This window comes from Dipteris shenzhenensis, chromosome 8, assembly GCF_047967505.1.
Source record: "Dipteris shenzhenensis isolate YYH24624 ecotype China chromosome 8, Dip_SZ_1.0, whole genome shotgun sequence".
Lineage (NCBI taxonomy): Eukaryota > Viridiplantae > Streptophyta > Polypodiopsida > Gleicheniales > Dipteridaceae > Dipteris > Dipteris shenzhenensis.
Window position 1 is genome coordinate 45,281,300 of NC_141603.1, and position 19,926 is coordinate 45,301,225.

The following is a 19,926-nucleotide window of genomic DNA, read 5'->3' on the forward strand; positions in this document are numbered from 1 at the left end:
AGGGTCACCCCCTGCCCCAACTAACCGACTGAGGGGAGCGTAGGTAGCCAACTAAATGGCCCGACTCCTGCCTGTGCAGACCGACCAGCAGGTCGGCTATGGGGTCAGCTCCTGGGCGGCCAAAGGGCCCCAAAACCAGGGTGCCAACCAGGCGCACACGTGCGGCCCCAAGGCGGGCTGTACGCACCCCCCTGCGTGCCTCTAGCAGGCCTGGGATAGGCCTGCAGACCCCCGCAGAGCTCCGAACAGATGGCATCCCCTCTGTGACCTCGAAACAGTGGCAGACAGCCATGCCCAAGGCCAGACCTCCATGGTGAACCCGCTCTGCCTCTCTGGGATGGGCAAACCCACAACAATGGCCTTGACACTCCCTCACATGGGCGCCGGGCGGGCAAACCTACAATCAAGGCCCTCACTCAGGGAGACAAGAGATGAACTCTAACACCCCCTCTCAGCTCCTGGATCAAGAATCATCCGGAGGAAGATGGAATGATCACTAAGCAGCTGCTGCGCCAAGGGCTGGGTGAAGAGGTCTGCCTTATTGTCCTCCGTCTTGCAGTACTCAACAGGATCATGTCATTAAGAGCCTTCTCCCGAACATAGTGTTACTGGATCTCAATATGCTTGGTGCGAGCATGAAACACAGGACAAGAGCAATACAACTCACTGTGGATGACTGTCGGGGATGTCTATGGGAACCCAATCTCTCCAAGCAGTCGTCGGAGCCAAACTACCTCACAAGTAGCCAGCATGATACTCTGCCTCGGTAGAAGAGAGAGGGATTGTCCGTTTCCTCTTAGTACTCCAAGTGATGGCGGCCAAGCCGAGAGTAAAACAATACCCGGTGGGGAAACGGCGAGTGTCGGAATCTCCTCCCCAGTCGGAGTCACTCCAACCTAAAAGCTGGATCCTGGAATGCTGTCTGGACTGAAATAACAACCCTCGATTGTGAGATCCTTGAAGATAACGAAGGATTCGCAGACCAGCGTCCCAATGAGTCTTCTTAGGTCTTTGCATGAAAGAACTGAGAAGACCAACAGAGTAACATGGATCTAGTCTGGTATTGAGGAGCCAAATCAGAGATCCAATCAATTTACAGGATCTGCTTGCATCCACTGGATCACTGGGATCATGCTTGGTCAATTTAGTACTGGGGTCCATGGGTGAAGAAATGGCACGACAGTCGGACATATGAAAAGCCTCCAGAAGGCCCCGAGTATAACGTTTCTGGGACACAAAGCAACCCTCCGGTCCCTGTGAAATCTCCAGACCCAAGAAGAAGTGTAGAAGACCGAGATCTGTCATCTCAAAGGCTTGCGAAAGAGCTGCCTTGGTCTCGGCAATATGGACGCCATGACGTCCTGTAATGAACAAATCATCAACATATAAGATAATGAGGGAAAGAAGTCTTCCTTCACGGTAAATGTACAAGTTGGGATCAGCCCGAGATTTGCGGAAGTGCTTGCGAGCAAAGAACTCATCAATCTTCTGATTCCATGCTCGAGGAGCTTACTTAAGCCCATATAAAGCTTTCTGTAGCCTGTAAACCATACCAGATGACTTGGTAAACCCAAGCGGTTGCTCCACATATATCTCTTCCTTCAAATCACCATTGAGAAATGCAGATTTAATATCCATCTGATAGATGGGCCTGCTCATGAGCTGCAACTGCAAGAACTGTCCGAAGAGTGGCTATCCTGGCAGTAGGAGCAAACGTGTCATCATAATCAAACCCAAGGCGCTAAGAGTATCCTTTCGCAACAAGTCAGGCTTTGTGCTTATCCACACTTCCATCAGAGGAATACTTGGTCTTGTAGAGCCATTTGACAACAATGATGGAACGTCGTTGCGGGCAGGGTACTAACTCTGAGGTCCCATTCAGCTCAATAGAATCCAACTCCATGTTGGGGTAAAGGCACATTGCCAACCCTTCTTTTAAAAGATAGGACACCTATGACTGTCCTAAGACAGTCATAGGGTAAACCTAATCCTAATAAAACATAAGTGAGTTTGTGGTGTGGCTCACTCTCACTTCACACCCGCACTAGAGTGTCACTCTCTCTCACTCTCACTCTCTTGCTCTCTTTCACTACTCCCCCCCTCTCAACTGGTATCAGAGCCTATCAAGCCTTCTCTCCCTAGCCTCATCTGCCTACCTCATCCGTACCGTACGGACGTACGGACAGATCCGTACGGACGGACGTCGTCCGTACGGCCGTACGGACGGGCTCGACATCGCAGCGGACCAGGGCGCAGAGCCGTACGGCGGCGCATTTTCGCCTACAGGGCGACAGCGTGGTCGCGGGCGCGGGCATCGTCAGGTTGCAGGCGGCGCGTTTTCGAGGGCATCAGAGTGAAGGCGCGGTCGCGGGCTGCAGGACTTCTGCGCGGCGCATTTCGTACTGCAGCTGGGCGTTTTTTCTCAGTCCCTAGGGCGGCGCATTTCGCAGGTCACCTCCAAGGGCAGCGCATTTCGTACGGCAGATCTAAGGCGGCGCATTTCGTAGGGCTGCAGGCCTTTGTTGCGGGCGCGGGCGTCGTCAAGCTGCAGCAGTACAGCAGCATAGCTGCTGTGTGCAGCCATTCATACATCAGTTGTACGGACTGTCCGTACAGCCGTACGGACTGCCGTACAACTTTGTACGGGAGTCTTGGCATTTTGTACGGCAGTCTTGTTCACCCGCAGGTACACTTTCTGCTGCAAGACTTGTTTTGGGGGGAAGCGTGCCTGCTATAAGGCACCAATAGTACACAGGTACTCTGCAGGGACAGAAGTACAACAGGTACTTTGCAGGTACTAAAAAGTACAGCAGATTTTCTGATTAAAAAAGGAATAGTGCTGAAGCACTCTGTTTTGTGCATGTGCGCGCAGTACATGAAGTATTTCTGATACATTCCTGAAGCATTCTAGCAGTATACTGTGCATTTGTTGAGGTACATCAGGTACTCTCGTGTCACTCACGCTTGAGGTGATTTGTGCCACAGTGGTGGTGTTTGTGCAATTACTTGTCCTTCAGGAAGGTCAGATGCTTGTTTTGCAGAGGCTTCTATGCATTTACTGAGTGCAATTCTCAGTTTTGGGTGACCATTTTCAAAGGAGTATATGCCTTGAGGCAGTGTGTAGCCAGGGAGCACACATTTGCTTTGTTTCCGCAGTGCATTTGGTGACATTTGTTGCAGGTCACATTCTTTGTACGCACTTTGAAAATCTCAGTTGAGCCACGCTTGGTCAGGGCGCATCGAGTTTACTCGGTCCCTAACTGCCCATCGTTGACAATGCTCAAAAGATTTTCTACTTGGTGTTTGTACTTTGTGATTTGTGTTGTTACTGAGTACACAGGGGCAGTCTATGCATTGCACATTGTCAGGTACAAGTGTCAGAGAGACTTCATATTGCATGCTACCTCAGTGTTGAGGTGTTCTCCACTTGATTCAGGTGTCAGATCAAGGGGCTTTTGCCCAGACTTTGTTTGATAGCACTTGGGTTACCGACAGAGATCTTCAGATGCATTTTCTCCCCTTGGTATAAGGGTGATTGCTTGGGATTTATCCCATTTACTGTTGCAGGTTTTGTGACAGACTGAAGGATCATTTACTGTTTTTTTTTGGGGTGTTAGTCAAGTGGTTTCTGCAATTTAACTCAGTGCAATACCTCATCTGAGGTGGGAGAAGTGATCAGTACAGTCAGTACAGCAGTGTTTACAGCAGTGTTGGTGGTTTTGTCAGATGATTGTGCACTGTTAAGCACTTGTTGAGCAGCAGCAGCAGTCTGAAATTACTGTTTTTTATGCCTCTCTGAGCTCAGAACAGTTTGTCAGAAGGTACAGTAGTTGCAGGGACATTTACTGTTTTGCTGCAGATTTTACTGACAGTAAAAAAACAGCACCATTGAGAGTGCTTCTGGCTCTAGAATAGAGCAGGCTTTTTCTGAGAAATCAGAACCTTTATTCAGCCTTTTTACTTCCAGGGAGTCAGGTATTTTCCTCATCTGATATGGCATCAGGGGGAGGTGATTCTTCAATTCTGAACATAAAGAAACTGGAAGGAGCACACAACTATGCATTATGGGTAGAACAGTGCTTGAATGTACTCCTGTTAAAGAAGATTGCTAAGCCCATAAGGGTAAAGGGTGTCAAGCCATCTGATATGGCAGCTGATGACTGGGAAGAGCTTGATTTGTCCGCGAGGGCAGCTATCATGCTCACTATTTCAGACACTCTTGTGTTCAATGTACAGGCTGAAAAGACCTCTTATGGTCTATGGCAAAGACTAGAAGAATTATATGCCCAAAAGAGCTCAGCCAGTAAGGTTTATTGGCTGAAGAAGCTGGTTGATCTTCGCATGAAGGAAGGTACAGCTATGACCTCACACTTGAGTGAGTTCAATGCTATCTTTACACAGCTGATTGCACAGGGGTTGAACCTTGATGAGGAGTTCAAGGCTACTTTCTTGCTGTGTACCCTCCCTGAGAGTTGGGACACTTTCAAGACCACCCTGTCAAACTCGAATGCCACTCTTATTTATGCTGATGTAGAGAGCTCTCTCCTTATGGAGGAGATAAGCAGGAAGAATAATGTGGGCAGCAAGTCTTCAAATGCTTTGCAGGTACAGGACAGAGGCAGGACTCAGCAGAAGGGGAGATCTGCTAGTAAGTCCAAATCCCGCAGTCAGTCCCGTGGCAAAAAGGACATCGAATGCTTTTATTGTGGCAAGAAGGGACATGTGAAGTCGAAGTGCTTCAAGTTCATACGGGATCAGAAAGCCAAGAAGGCTGAAACAAAGGATGCAGGAAATGCAAGCAAAGGCAAAGGCAAGGCCAAGGCAGATGACTTGGATGCAGTGAATGTTGCAGCAGAGGACAGTGACAGTGACATACATGATGTTTTATGCTCTTCTGCTGTAATAGCACATGCTTTGGTTATTGATGGCCATGACATGCACACCTGGCTCTTGGATTCAGGTGCCTCTTTTCATGTTACTCCTCATAGGGAGTGGTTTACTTCCTACACAGGTACTCATGGAGTTGTTCATCTTGGGAACAACTATGCATGTCAGATTGCAGGGATTGGCAGTATACAGATAGTATTTCCTGATGGACAGTCATTTATGTTTGATGGTGTTCGCCATGTGCCGCAAATCAAGAAAAATCTGATTAGCACTGGCTTATTAGATGACAGTGGTTACCACACCACATTTGGGGATTCCAAATGGGTGATTACTGATGGCCATACTGTAGTGGCTGAGGGTTTTAAGAGTGATACCTTGTATCCTCTTTATGTTTCCAGTGTGGGTAATCATGTTGTTGCCATAACCGAGCTGCCAAAGGTTTCATTGTGGCATAGCCGGTTGGGACACATGTCTGTTAAAGGAATGCAAGAACTGTCACGTTTGGGTTATCTGCCGCCTCTCTCTTTTTCAGATTTGCCTACTTGTGATCATTGTATTTTTGGCAAGCATTCTGTGACTCCTCATAAGAGGAGACCTCCCCAGAATAGAGCACCACTTGATCTAGTACACACTGATTTGTGTGAGATGCCACAGTTATCACTAGGGGGTGCAAAATATTTTATTACTTTCATTGATGATGCCACACGTAAGGTGTGGGTCTATTTCTTGAAGCATAAGGGAGATGCCTTAGATGCTTTCAAGAAGTTTGTCGCTCAGGTTGAGAATCGGACAGGTCGTAGGCTGAAATGCCTCAGATCCGATAATGGGGGTGAGTATATATCACATGCTTTTGTGCAGTTTTGCCAAGCTAAGGGCATCAAACAGGAACTCACAACCCCTCATAATGCATCTCAAAATGGTGCAAGTGAGCGGATGAATCGAACTGTTCAAGAAAAGGTTCGATGTATGTTGTCTTATGCTGCATTACCCCATGGCTTTTGGGCAGAAGCCGTGCAAACAGCAGTTCACATTATTAACAGGTCACCAAATAAGGCTTTGGAGTTAAAAGTGCCAGAGGAGGTGTGGTCTGGCAAGCCACCCTCATATAAACACTTACGTGTATTTGGCTGCGAGTGCTTTGCTCATGTACGCAAAGATCTACGCACCAAACTGGATCCAAAGTCTATCAGATGCATCTTTATGGGTTATGGTGACGAAGGTGAAATGGGGTACAAGTTATGGGATCCCGTTAAACGGAAGATTATACGCAGCAATGATGTCATCTTTAAAGAAGATAGTGTACACAAGGAACCCGTGCAACCTGTGGAATACAGGAGGGTTATTTATGATGATGTTGGACAGCAAAGAATGCCCATTTATATGCAGCAGCAGCCTGCTGCAGATCACCCTGTTCAAGAGGGTATACAAGCTGAAAATCAGCCAGATAATTTTGCCAATGATGCACCACTGGATGTGCCAACAGATGGGGCTGTAGAACAGCCAGATATGGTGGTACAGCCACCCGTCATGCATGAAGAACAGGCTGGACAGCAGCCTAATCCGGAACATTTTGTGAGGAGGAGTACCCGTGCACAACGGCCTCCTGCCAGGTTTGTTCCAGGAGCCAATAATGTGGCTGATTTTATCATGTTGACTGATTGTGGTGAGCCTTCCAGCTTCAAGGAAGCTATGGGAAGAACAGAGAAAAAGAAGTGGGAGAAAGCCATGCAGTCAGAAATGGACTCCCTACTTCAGAATGATACATGGGACTTGGTGCAGCTACCTACAGGCAGAAAGGTTTTGCCATGCAAGTGGGTTTACAAAGTCAAAGTGGATTCAAATGCTTTACCTCGGTATAAGGCCAGATTGGTTGCCAAGGGATTTAAGCAGGAGAAGGGCATTGACTTTGATGAGATCTTTTCCCCGGTAGTCAAGATGACTACTTTGAGAGCAGTGTTAGCTCTTGTTGCTCATGACGACATGGATTTATGTCAGATGGATGTGAAGACAGCCTTTCTTCACGGAGATCTTCATGATGAGATCTATATGAGTCAGCCAGAGGGATATGCTGTTAAAGGGAAAGAACAGCTTGTGTGTAAGCTCAAGAGGAGCTTGTATGGACTCAAGCAGGCGCCAAGGGAATGGTACAAGAAGTTTGATGCCTTCATGCAGTCCCAAGGGTATCATCGGTGTGAGACCGATCATTGCTTGTACACCAAACGGGCAAAGGATGGCAGTTTGATGCTACTCATTCTATATGTGGATGACATGCTTATTGCCAGTAAATCTCAGCATGAGATTAGTGCTTTGAAGAAACAACTGCATAAGTCTTTTGACATGAAAGACTTGGGTGATGCAAATCATATTCTTGGCATGCGTATTACTCGTGACAGGTCCAAGGGACTTTTGTTTCTGTCACAGAAAGAGTATATTGACAAAGTACTGCAGAGGTTTAAAATGGAGGGGGGGAAGTCCATTAGTACCCCGTTGCCTCCACATTTAAAACTCAGCAGTAAGGACAGCCCCAGATCAGATGATGATAAGGCTGAAATGGCCAAGGTTCCGTATGCATCTGCAGTTGGATCTTTGATGTATGCCATGGTTGCCACTCGTCCGGATATTGCTTTTGCGGTGGGAGTCATCAGCAGGTATATGGCAAATCCAGGCAAGCGGCATTGGGAAGCAGTGAAAGGTGTCTTGAGGTATCTCAAGGGTACCAAAGACTTGTGCATAGGCTATGGTAGGCAGGATGCATTGGTGCATGGCTTTACAGATTCAGACTATGCAGGGAATGCGGATAACCGGAAGTCTACTACCGGTTATATTTTCACATTTGCAGGAGGTGCTATATCATGGGTGTCTCGGTTGCAGAAATGCGTTGCACTGTCAACCACAAAAGCTGAATATGTTGCAGCCACTGAGGCTTGCAAGGAAGCAATATGGCTTACTCGGCTGGTGGGAGATTTGGGCATTACAGGAGATATGCCAGTTTTGCATTGTGATAGTCAGAGTGCTATCATGTTGGCAAAGAATCCGGTCTTTCATCAGAAGACCAAGCACATAGAAGTGAAATATCATTTCATCAGGGAGGTACTGGAAGACAAGCGACTTGAGCTTGTGAAAGTGCATACTGATGATAATCCTGCAGATTTGCTCACTAAGAGCTTGCCTACAGAGCGGTTTACACATTGCCGCCACATCATGGGATTAGGATGAGACCATTCTTATTTTATGGTCTTGTATACAGTAACTGTATATTGCTGTAATTTTTATTCTTTTCTCCCCTTTAGGCACATTGGCCTTTAGGTGGGAGGTTGTTGGGGTAAAGGCACATTGCCAACCCTTCTTTAAAAGATAGGACACCTATGACTGTCCTAAGACAGTCATAGGGTAAACCTAATCCTAATAAAACATAAGTGAGTTTATGGTGTGGCTCACTCTCACTTCACACCCGCACTAGAGTGTCACTCTCTCTCACTCTCACTCTCTTGCTCTCTTTCACTACTCCCCCCCTCTCACTCCAGCTCTATGGCCTGCTTCCAGTGGGTCTGAGAGAGGGCTTCCCGGACATTAAAAGGCTCTTTGTCTTTGGAGGATGTGGGCCATCAAGGAATAGTTGACCTGAGTGGAACTACCTCCATAACCTTTTCTTTATTGCGATGGGATCGCCGTGGTCCATCCTCCTCCCGAAGCCATGAGGAGGGAATATCAATGACACATGAGTCACGAAGAGTCTCAAACAACCAACGAGGTACCTTTTGAGAACGTGACCCTAAATTGTCCCCAACAGCCTAGAGAGGTGGGGGATCATCTGGATCACTGTCAGGGTCACTGTCTGGAGAAGGCTCAAGAACTGCCGGAACGGGGGGTACTGAGGGCACAGTTTTATCACTACTGTCATCATTCACGGCCTCTGGAAGAAGGGGTGGGGTAACGTCAACGATGGAAGACGGAAGCTGCTCATCAAAGATAACATCCTTGATGAGGATAATCTCCTTCCTGGAAGGGTCATGCAGTCGATAAACTATTAATTGGGAATTGTAACCAACAAAGATCGTATGAGTAGACTTCACATCTAACTTCCCCCTCAACTTCTTGGGAATGTGTACAAAGGCATCACATCTGAACATGCGGAAATAGGAAACATCAAGCTTCTTGCTGAAATAGGCTTCAAAAGGAGTGGCCTTTGGGACACCCAGAGCACCGGTCCTCTTGATTCAGAACCATAGGCACCAATTCCTCCCAAGTGAGAGTACTCATCTTGCCACTAGTGATCAGGGAAGAATAAAAAGCAAAGTACCGAGGAGTGAGATGAGACAACAAAGTAATGGTCATATCCTCATATGAGATCTCCTTTCCTGCCTGAAGTATCTCCTGTTGGAATTCCTGAAGCTTATTGATATCTTCCCTCGTGGTAGATGACTTAGCAAGATCTAATATCCGTATCTGAACCTCAAGAGAGACCCTCTTCATCGGAGCGGTCCTGTTATAGAGGGAAGCCAAATGCTCCCAGATACTCTTTGCCACTGACATATGCTTTACATGGTTAATGATCTGAGGAGTACAGTTCAAGAAGATGATCGATTGGCCCTTGCATTGACACAGTCCCAGATTTGGGCCAAATTCTCGGCCGACCTTTGATCCAGAATGCCCAAACTTTCATCAAGGGGATCTGGCCTTGTGACACCTACCAGGATGAAGTCTGCCAGGTCATAGGACTGCAATACTAAATCCATCATAACACGCCACACGCCATAATTGTTCCCATCCAATTGTCGTGGTCGACAGGGAACGTAGGTAAAATGGAATCTTCACCTTGTTTTCTGCCAATTCTTGTAGAAGAAAGAAAGAAAGATATATTAATGTCCGCAAGACCTCGCACGCCTATGGGACAAAGTACGGAATCAGGTAACTCATACAAACCACTATGGGCCAGGACGAAGGACTCGCTAAGGCCCTTGCTGAGTACTAAAATGCTATACTAGTACAAAATAGCAAAAAAGTAGCAAAATAGCATAAGAGTGGCATGAAAATATCAAGTGCTCAGAGCTAGAGTCCCAAGTGCATGAACCGGCTCCACATATCCAAGCTCCATGGTGGCTCTCTGATGAGATGCAGAGAGCTCACGTATCTGCATCTGTCGGGCTATCTCCCGTGGTAGTGGAGGGCATGGTCTCCTCGATCTCTGGACCCGATGCGCTACGTCAAGGGTGACGCCTCGCCTCGGTCGATCTCCCCTGAGGAGACCTAAAATAGGTCAAACCTCAATCGTGTGTGCTCTGGTCGTCTGTCGTGTCGTCTGTGTCCCTCGTCCCAACAGTGATGTGTCGGCTCTCTCCACCAATCCATACATCTCTCATGTCAGCCAGCTCGTCCTCCTCTACCCCAGAGTGCCCTGGAGTTGAGTCAAAGGCATAGAAATCTGTGACCTGTCTCTGTGCTCGGTCTACCTCAGTGCTCTGTGGTGCGGTGGTCCCATCCTGCTGCTCTCTGATATGTCGTAGTAACGTCTCTCTGTGTTGTTGCATCTCCATTAGGTAGAGCCCAATACAAACCTGGTCTTGGAAGTGGATCAGTCGTGAGCCGAAGATGACAGGAGGACTATGTCATCCGTGTATAGTAGAATCTGTATCATCAAGTTAGCTTGTGGTGCTCCCTCGCCTCCCAAGCGGTCTATGAAAGATGTGATCTCATCAATGTAGAGCCCGAAGAGAGTCGGTGAGAGAGGGCATCCCTGCTTTACCCCGATCGTGCTCTCAACCCAGTCTGATAGGCCTCCTCGGACCCAAACTCTCCCTCTGACGGACTCATATAGGCTCACTACTACCCAGATCAGAACCTTTGGAATCTGCATATCCTGTAGTCTCCTGATCATGCGGGATTGAGAGACAGTGTCGAAGGCCTTCCGAAAGTCTACAAAACAAGCATAGACTTTCTGGCGTCTCGACCTCACCTCCTCAATGATAGTCCTCAGCATGAAGATGTCGTCTAGTGTGGAGTATTGTCTTTGGAAACCCGCCTGCCCTATAGCGCGCCACCCATGTGCCCTGGATTGTTGCTGATCACCCTCTCCAGTACCGATCCATAGATCTTGGCCGGCATATGGCCAATCATGAGAGTGCGATAATTCCCAGTATCCATGGGAAATTCCACCTTCCTTGTGTATTGGTACAATGGTGGTGGTACTCCAGGAGGATGGAAAGCCGTGACATATAGCGTGGTTGAACATCTGCGTTAGGACCGGAGCCAAAACCTCCTATCCATGATCGAAATGCTCAATTCGTAGCCCCTCATGGTCCTATGATCTCCGGTTAAGAAGCCGGCGGAGTGCAGCCCGCACATTCTATGCAGTGAACAAGTGGCAAGTGGTGGGCCTAGGCATAGTGGACATATCAGGTGGTGCCTGCATCGGAACATCATAAAGAGAGCATGCATAAGTGTGCCAAACACTTGGGTCTGTGATGGGGATAGGCGGCTTTCCCTCTGATAGAAGCCCCCAGCCAGTGGTGGGATCCCCCCCTCAAATGAACTGATCACCTCATCCATTCTGTGGGTAAGGAAGGCCCGCCGCTTACAGCGTGTCAATCGCCGTGAGATCCGCTGTGCCTCGGGTGATGTCAAGTGACCAAGGGCTCGCTCACGTGTGACGTGAGCTCTCATCTCTCTGCACTCATCATCATACCAAGGGTTCTATGGCATCTTCCCTAGTGAGGCACGTATAGATCGAGTCGTGGGGAAAGACCTGATGGCTGCGTCCATGACCACTGTGACAAGGATGTTTGAGGCGTGGGCGAGATCTACATCATCCCCAAGTAGTAGGACTGGAAGCCCTACGCCAAGTGGCTCACATAGATGGGGTCCACGGCACGATCAAAGTGAACCTGTACTCAAGTGGACATGGAGGGGACCCTCCCTCTGACTGGCATAGTGGCAGAGATACAGAAGGCTAAGTACGAGTGATCAGCACCAAGTGGGGGAGGGGGCACAATGAAGTCGTATATCCGTGAGGTAAAGGCCAAGGGACCCAATAGGTAGTCCACTGTGGTTGTCCCTCCGCCATGCGAGAAACAAGTGAGCCCACCAGATGATGGACATCTATGTAGACCATTGTAAATCATCAGATCGTGGACCGCCCCTAGCTCAAGTAGATGTCGTCCATACCCTTTCACCTCTGGTACATCCGCGGAGTGTCTCACTATCCCGAGCTCAGCTGCATCTAGCTCTGGTACTATGAGGGAATCCGATGCAGAGTCCAATAGGCCCACCTGCTTGTTCCATGTGCATGCATTGAAGTCACCAAGGAGGATGTCCCCCTGCCTGGAGAACTCAATGATATCATCCTGAATCGACTCATACGGGCTGTGCCCCTCTGTGGTGACCTCATGTGCATAGGATGAAGTATATGGGAAGAAATAGCACACCGCTATGAGTATCGGTCGTGCGTCTAGTAGCTGGACTCATATCCACATGCTCCTCTGTCTGTACCACTAATACGAGAGGTCTCATGTGTGATCTAAAGAGGATAGCCACTACCCCCGAGCCCCGCACACCAGTGTCTCTCCTCGTCTCCTTCCTATGAGATGACTCCCATGTATATCCGAGCCCCGCACACCAGTGTCTCTCCTCGTCTCCTTCCTATGAGATGACTCCCATGTATATCCTGTCACAATGGGCAGTCCTCTCTCGAGGCTCTCATGTGTCTCAATATAGAAGACCATGTCTCTGTCAATGTATGTCTCCGAGAAACCACCCAGATCAAACTCTTTCTTGGGGGCAGCCGTGCCTTTCTTGACCACATCTCTCCATTCCAAGATTGCAGCCTCTCCTTTATTGATCTTCTGTGTGAATTCAGCATGTTTACCCTGCATAAATGCCAAGTCTTTTCTGAGTTTTTCATTCTCAGATTTCAGTTCATCTATGATCTTGCGTCCTTCTTCTGAAGTTCCCTTTACCCCCTTGAGCTGCTTCATTTGTTCCCTAATGATATTCAGCTCCTCATGTACGGATGGCTGAAACCTTCATTTCCATGTGTACTTGCCTTCAGTTGTACATTCTCATCTTGGAGACTAATCACCTGAGCTTCCAAGCTCTCAATCTTGGATGTAAGAAGACTGTTTTTCCTCGTCCATATCTCGCATCATCTCCATCGGCATTTTACCAATTTGTTTTGCCGATTTTGCATGCATTTCTTCTTGCCATCCCTTCATGTTGTCATTCATTTGAGCACGTAGGTTTGAAATCCAAATTATGCTGTATTTCTTGTCTTTTTCCCCTCTGGTTTTCTGATCGGGTAAGCTTTCCATGGCCCCCTTCTCTGAAAATTTGAAATATTTGGCAGCTCTCTCAGAGCCTAACGCGAGTGGGGCTGGCCACCTTCAAGTATGCTGATAACTCTTCTCTGTCCTTCTACTGACGGTGAAGCTTCCCTCTCAGCATTTTCTTATTAGTGATGCTGACTTTCTTGTTCTTGTTGTTCTTGCAGGTTTGGAGCTGATAGGGGCTTAGACCTTTGTTGGGTGGCCTCAATGACTAGGTGGAGGGAAAAAGGCCAGTACAGTCAGCTGCTGACGTGGCACTGGGGTAATGCATTACACAGCCTTATGTGCATGCCATATTTCAGTGCATCCACAATGAGGATTTATAGAAACTTATTTATCAGCTGACTGAAAATCCTGCAATGATATCAATCTTGGGAATTGTGCTATAGATGGAGACCTTAAGTAGAGGCAGCTCTGCAAAAGAACTAACTGATCTTGAAGGAGCCTCGTGGAAAGGAATGATTGCAAGAGAATGTATGACTAGGCCTTGTCATTCCAATATTTAATGTTCATGTTACATGCAACCTGCTGGTGTTGTGGGGGAAAAGGGCCTGAAGCATGCAGCCAGTGAATGGCAATTTTGATACAGGTTTGGTTGCAGCTTAACTTGAATATCAACATATGTATGGCAGAGATGACTTGCTCAATGGTACGCAGCTGCAGTCAAAAGGGCATGCATACTCAAGACTATGGGTCAGCACATGCACTTTAGGTTGCACATGAGTGATAGCTTTTGGAGGATGTGCACTTTTGTGCTGTCTTCTTACTACAACAGAACATGGACAGCTGACCCTTTTCAGCCTGAAGCAAATGGAGGTGGGGATTAGAGAATCAGAAGCAGCATAATTTGGCATCACTAACATAAAGCTTGGCTTTCTATCTAGGTTATTTTGTGAACAGCTGGAGGATCATTCCATTGTGTACAAAGTATGTGCTGATTTGTCAAGGTTGCCAGCTTGATTGGGATTATTCCACCAGCATTGTAATTTATTGCCACGTAATAAAAACACCCGCATTATAGCAATCAGCACATGAAAAGGAAATATGACTATCAAAAAATAACATTGATTACAAGGCATAGCCAGAGAACATCAAACACTACAAGTGAAGACAAAACTTTAAACCATGTCAAAAATTTAAAGATAGCTTTTATAAAAAAAAAGAACCCAGATTGCAATAACTGCAAGGAGGACCAGAAAAACTCACCACGCCATGCTGGTGTGCAACCAGATCAGCATTCCTAGAATTACCAACTAGCCCACCAAGCCATCGAGGCTGACCTGCCATTTCATCTGTTGCAATAGTGTTTTTCAAAAACTCTATCCGTTCTCTGCATGTCTTTACAAACAATCCCACCTGACAACAAAAAAAAACGTCCTCACAGCTTTACATTTTCATTATGATGACCTGAGCTTCACTGTCTGTGAATCTGTAATCTAGCAAAAGAGACATAAATTGCCTCCATTATCCCTCTCACTTAACTATTCAAGAGTAACTTAGTTGCTGTTGCAGTTTGCAAGATTCCAATTAACAAAAATTTCTGAAGACTCAAGCACAGATCAGGTTTCTATCTTCCAGAAATATGAAATTAACCTGCTACAAGACAGTAGACATCTTATCTTCTCTGTTTAGCTCTTACAAAGCCTTTTCACACCTCAGCACTTTATTTTCCGTGATAAGCAGAGTGTTATGGCCATTGATACCACCTGTGTAAGGCCTTACGTGATTCAACAGGATTTCTTCCTATCATGTGTGTGCACAGGCACATTCATGCATGCGTGTCTATTTCTCTTTACGCAGAAAATGGGTATTTGCTTCCTTTGTGGGTGAAGAAAAATTGATCCACACAAACAAATGTGCAGTGCACAGACGGATACATACGTATATAGAAATCTTACACTTTGTGTACAGAGAAATGCACACAAGTGCACACAGCACATGCTACTGCCATCTTATGTAACCATGCTACTGCTATCTTATGTAACCATGCACAGTGTGAGAGATTGTGGCTGGCACCTTTCCTTGTGTGACAGCCACTAAAAACACACACTGGGGGGAGGGCCCTTTCCAGTGCAATCATAACAAGCCAACCGTGTGTACGTACCCACTTGATTGAGTGGAGATCGAGTTACCCGACTTTACGTATTATCTCAGTTTCCTCCTCGCCACAAACTGATTTATTTTGTTGAGACCAACATTGATGAGTGAATATTTGACGAGGTTTGAGCTCACTTACGGTTAACTTCGCCACAATGCAATGCCATGCCACTATCTTTGGGTTGGGTTCAGATCAGTCTATTTGCCCACCTGTAAAACACAAAATAGGGAGTACCAAGGTGTTGTATAGGATAGGTTTGCCCCCATTTTTGGAATGTTCTATTTTGATCATGGCTTTGGTAGAGCCATCCGTCACAGAAGGTCTCTTCTTTTGACTGATGATATATGCAGCCTAGGCTTACCTTAAGCAGTGAGCTATGCCCTGAGAAGCAGACTGCAAATAGCCAGTCTCTCTCTATTTTGTGAATCATAGTTTTTTCCATATAGTTTTAACCATACATTTCCATACGGCATATGCATACAGGTATGGAAGTATGGAATAAGTATGGAAAAATGCCCCTAGCTGAACCATACATGGCCCTAGAATTTTTCATAGTTTCAAAACATAATGTGTAGGAAATTTTATTAGCAAGTTCAAGTTTCAAGTTTTGAAAGTTACGAATAAACCCTACCAGATCAGACAAGATAGACACACCTCATGCTCAATGTTATCTCGATCTTGTTCTGTGCTCCGATGTCGATCCGTATAGTCTTTTTTACGAGTTAGCACAAAGGTTTGTAAAGTTCCAATGCTTCGCATCTGCAAGAAGAATGAAAGGTTTCCACTTAATAATGGACATCACTTTAGACCGAATGTAAAGAGTTGCTAAACTAAATGTGTCTTAGCAAAGGAATTGGTAATACGTCCAAGTTTTTCCATAATCCACCAAAGTAAAATAATCTTTCCACCATCAAATATCGAGTTGTAACCACCCCCCACGCATACAAAAAGAAAGGACCTGCAAAGGTTCCACTAGACAATGTCACCAATTGTGCAGTGAGAAATCATCCCCAATTTTCTTATAGGATTGTAACGTGAGGTAAGATAGATTAGGAGATAAGAACAAAAGCTGTAATTTGAGAATCGAGGTTTATTTTACAGAAAAAGTAAAGTGTTAGAGTTGGTGGTACTTATCCTACTCTCGCTTTGTTTGTGTCTAAAAACAGCCTCAAATGAGCACTTCTTCCTTCTCTTTTGGGCTCTTCTTCTTGTTTTTCTGCTGTAAACTGGAACACTCAGTTTGGGCTACTTATTTTGAGTGGATTGGAGTACTTGGTGGGTGGATTGCCCCCTTAAGATCTTGTTCCAATCCGACTTCCCGTTCGGGAGAAAGGAGGGGTCTCTTTTCCTCACGGTTTTAAGAGTACATTCACACCCGGGGGGGGAGGGGGTCTCCTTCGCTTCTCTCGCTCCTCGCATCCCTGCGGTGGATGCTCACTGCTCTGATACCAAATGTGAAGGACCAGATTTCTCAAGAATGCAAATGTGTGCAATGTATGCAAAATTTGAATGCCAATTGGCCTGTTGGAAAGGTCACCTCCCCATCTGTAAGCCCCCAAATGAGGAGAGCATGGGGGAGGGAGACCTAGGGCAGGATGTGCCCAAAGAGAGATTACCTAGATGTGTGGATCTGGGACAGATCTGGAGCATTCATGGTTGGTGGGGTATCCCAAGGATGAAAGGCTGCATCAGGAGCAGCTCATGTGCAGGAAGATGGCGGGGACACATTGTCTTGGATCAGGCCTGGCATGAGGCATTCAAAGGACAGCTTCAGGATGACACAAGGCGTGGAGTCATGGCTGGACTGTGGGCAGGATTGCGACCTGCAACAGACACCAGCAGATGGCGTCAGCATGGCGAGCCATATGGCGAGGGTAGTGGGCAGGCGCAGGGCCTGCAACAGACCCTGATGATGGTACATAGGTTGGCGCAGCAGAAGCAGGGTGAACAGGCGCTGACATGGCGGGGGATGGAGCAGCACATGGCAGCCCATATGGAGGGCTGGTTGGGCTGGGCAAAGCCAGCCAACCAGGCCCTATCTAGGGCTGGCCAAGGGCTCAGCCCTTGCATGGAATTGTGGGCCAGCAGGCCCTAGAAAAGAGGGCCCCAAAGGGGCATTTATAGGCAGACCAGGTCAGGGCCTGGTCGGCCTGTTTGGGTCGGCCATAGGCAGCCTGACTGGTCGGGCTTTTGCCAGCCCATTAGGGCCTATAAAAGGAGAGGCACTTGCCTCATTTCATTATCCAGCATCCAGCAGTTCCAAGGCAGAAAGAAGCAGCAGGAAGCCTACTCTCTGGGCCTATCTACAGGAGGTGAGAGAGTGCAACAAGGGCTGCAGACTTAGCCAGGAAGGGCTGGACCTTGGCTGTCTTCTAGGGCAGCAAGGTTGCTGAGATCATCATCACTTGGAGCAGCACAAGTACCAGCAGAAAGGAGCAGCAGGGAGCTTGCCTTAGGCCTCATCACTGGAGGTAAAGGGAGCACACAGGAGCTGCAGACTTAGCTAAGAGTGCTGCCCACCTAGGCTGGTGCAAAGACAGCAAGGTGGAAGGGATCTGGATGAAAAGTCTACAGATGCTCAAGGTGGAGCACGCGGGCTCGAGTCTAGAGATAACTGGCTGATAGGAGCAGGACCTTGTGGTAAGATCAGAGGACCACACCATTGGTGGGACTCTCGATCTATATCTTTTGTATTGTGTCCATAGTTTTGGACGAAAATATATTTTGGTGGTTTCTCTATCTGGCTGGTTCATTGTCTATTGATGAGTCTGCACATCTATGTGATGCACATTAAGTAAAGAAGTTTGTGATTCCACACCCCACACCACACTGTGTGAGCTCCTGGGCATTACTATAAGTCTTCCGCTGTGTGTACCCTCTGTTGGGTCTTTTCTAACACTCCAATGGGGAGAGAGCACCCTCGTGAGAGTACTTGTTTCTCTTTTCGACCTACATGCAAGGTGGGAGCAAGATGGTGGATGAATACAAGGTGATTAGAGAAGGCTCCGTGAGATTCACAATGAAGGGTGATACCCCTTCATTAATGTCCCTTGAGATCACTCAAGCTCCATCTTCCCATTTAGACCTACCCTTAGCCTATGACCAATTCATTTACCGTTCGATGCACTTTAATGCACCCTTCCCTTCCTATTGCCCCTAGGATCTAGACACGTGGGTGCACATCTTTATTAATAAAATAAGTGTTACATGTCCAAATTTAATGCCGTCTAAAGCAGTGGCTCTAGCTCGACTATTTCTATCTACTCAAATGATCCACCGCCATAACAATTCGGTCAGTGTCCAATCATAAATAAAGATACATGTTACACAATTACATTGGCATATGATATATAATAATGTTTTAATGTCTGCTAATCACAAATTAGTAATTTCTCTTGTCATGACAACATCTAGCTAGTACTCTACTACTAGAAGGTGATACATTGGACATTGCTTTTGTATTGTGTCCATCTGAGATGAAAATATAAGTTTGTTGGCTCTACATGTCTCCTGTGCATTGTCCATTTACTTGCTGCACACACATGCTTAGTACACATTAAGGAAAGAAGTTTTGGATTCCAATATATACCATCATGTGAGTTCCCGGGCTACATAACCCTTTCCCTCTGGGATCTAGGGACTCCTCCACTGCATAACATTTGGTTGTAGAGCCAACACCCTTTCTTTCTACATTGTATCTAATAAATATACATCTTTGAGTTTTCACTTCAAGCTTGGTCCTACGTTACTTTGAAAAATGCGCACGAGCGTGCGCACACACGCACACACACGTGTGTGTGTGTGTGTGTGTGTGTGTGTGTTTGACAATATGAGCACTTTTCAGTGAACGTCTTCCCATACTTTCGAGCTTCTTTGCTTTGGTGTGTACAGGATGCTCATTCCCTTGGAGACCTTCCTCAAGCCCAATTGGAAGTCTTTTATTACTGTTTTTAGTTATGAGTAGTAGCTGTCCCACTCTGGGACAGCTATGAACGTAAATGTTTTCTTAATGCAAAATTTCTTTCATAAAAAAAAGTGTGTGCACGCGCTTCCGATTTTCAAGCATTGCTTTTGGCAAGCAGTTTTGTTTATTTGGGAGATATGCCACTACACCGAACTATGTCCAGTTTTTCAGTTGGTGTCATTATTGGGCATTGTGGTCCTTATATTATGCCCGTAACTCTAGGATCTATGGACACTCTGTTGGTGCAGAGATGAGACACACGAGGAGAGAGCAAGCACAAAAAGCTCGAATGAATGATTCAGAAGATGTGACTAAAGTCACATCATATACATGGATAAGATTGTGCTTGCTAAGCACACCCTGCAGGTCACATGGAAGTGTGCCTGCCAAGCTCGGGGGAAAAAACCACCACTAGTTGGAGTAAAAGGTACCCCGGGCCTACACCTAAGGTGTCACCCTACACTCCCAACACATAGGTGCTAACAAACCCCCCTGGAGTGAAGTGGTGACAGTGTACAAGGCAAATGTGATATCAATCACCAAAAGGAAGTAACTTCAGAAGCTTGCGAACACCTTCGAACTTCTCACGAGACAATGCTTTGGTGAATATATCTACCACATTGTCATGTGTAGGCACATAGATCATGCTGATTTCTGAG

The 19,926-nt window shown here is 46.7% G+C and overlaps 1 protein-coding gene across 2 annotated transcripts in view; it reads right to left on the minus strand.

The window, feature by feature from the left end:
• SYP81 (syntaxin of plants 81) overlaps positions 1-19,926 on the minus strand; it is a 41,214-nt gene that overhangs the window by 5,110 nt on the left and 16,178 nt on the right. For both annotated transcript variants that reach the window (XM_087378119.1, XM_087378118.1), the window contains exons 3-4: positions 15,958-16,062; positions 14,412-14,561 (exon numbers count right to left, since the gene is read on the minus strand). In XM_087378119.1, coding sequence (XP_087234245.1) covers positions 14,412-14,561; positions 15,958-16,062 — 255 coding nt within the window. The remainder of the gene's footprint in view (positions 1-14,411; positions 14,562-15,957; positions 16,063-19,926) is intronic.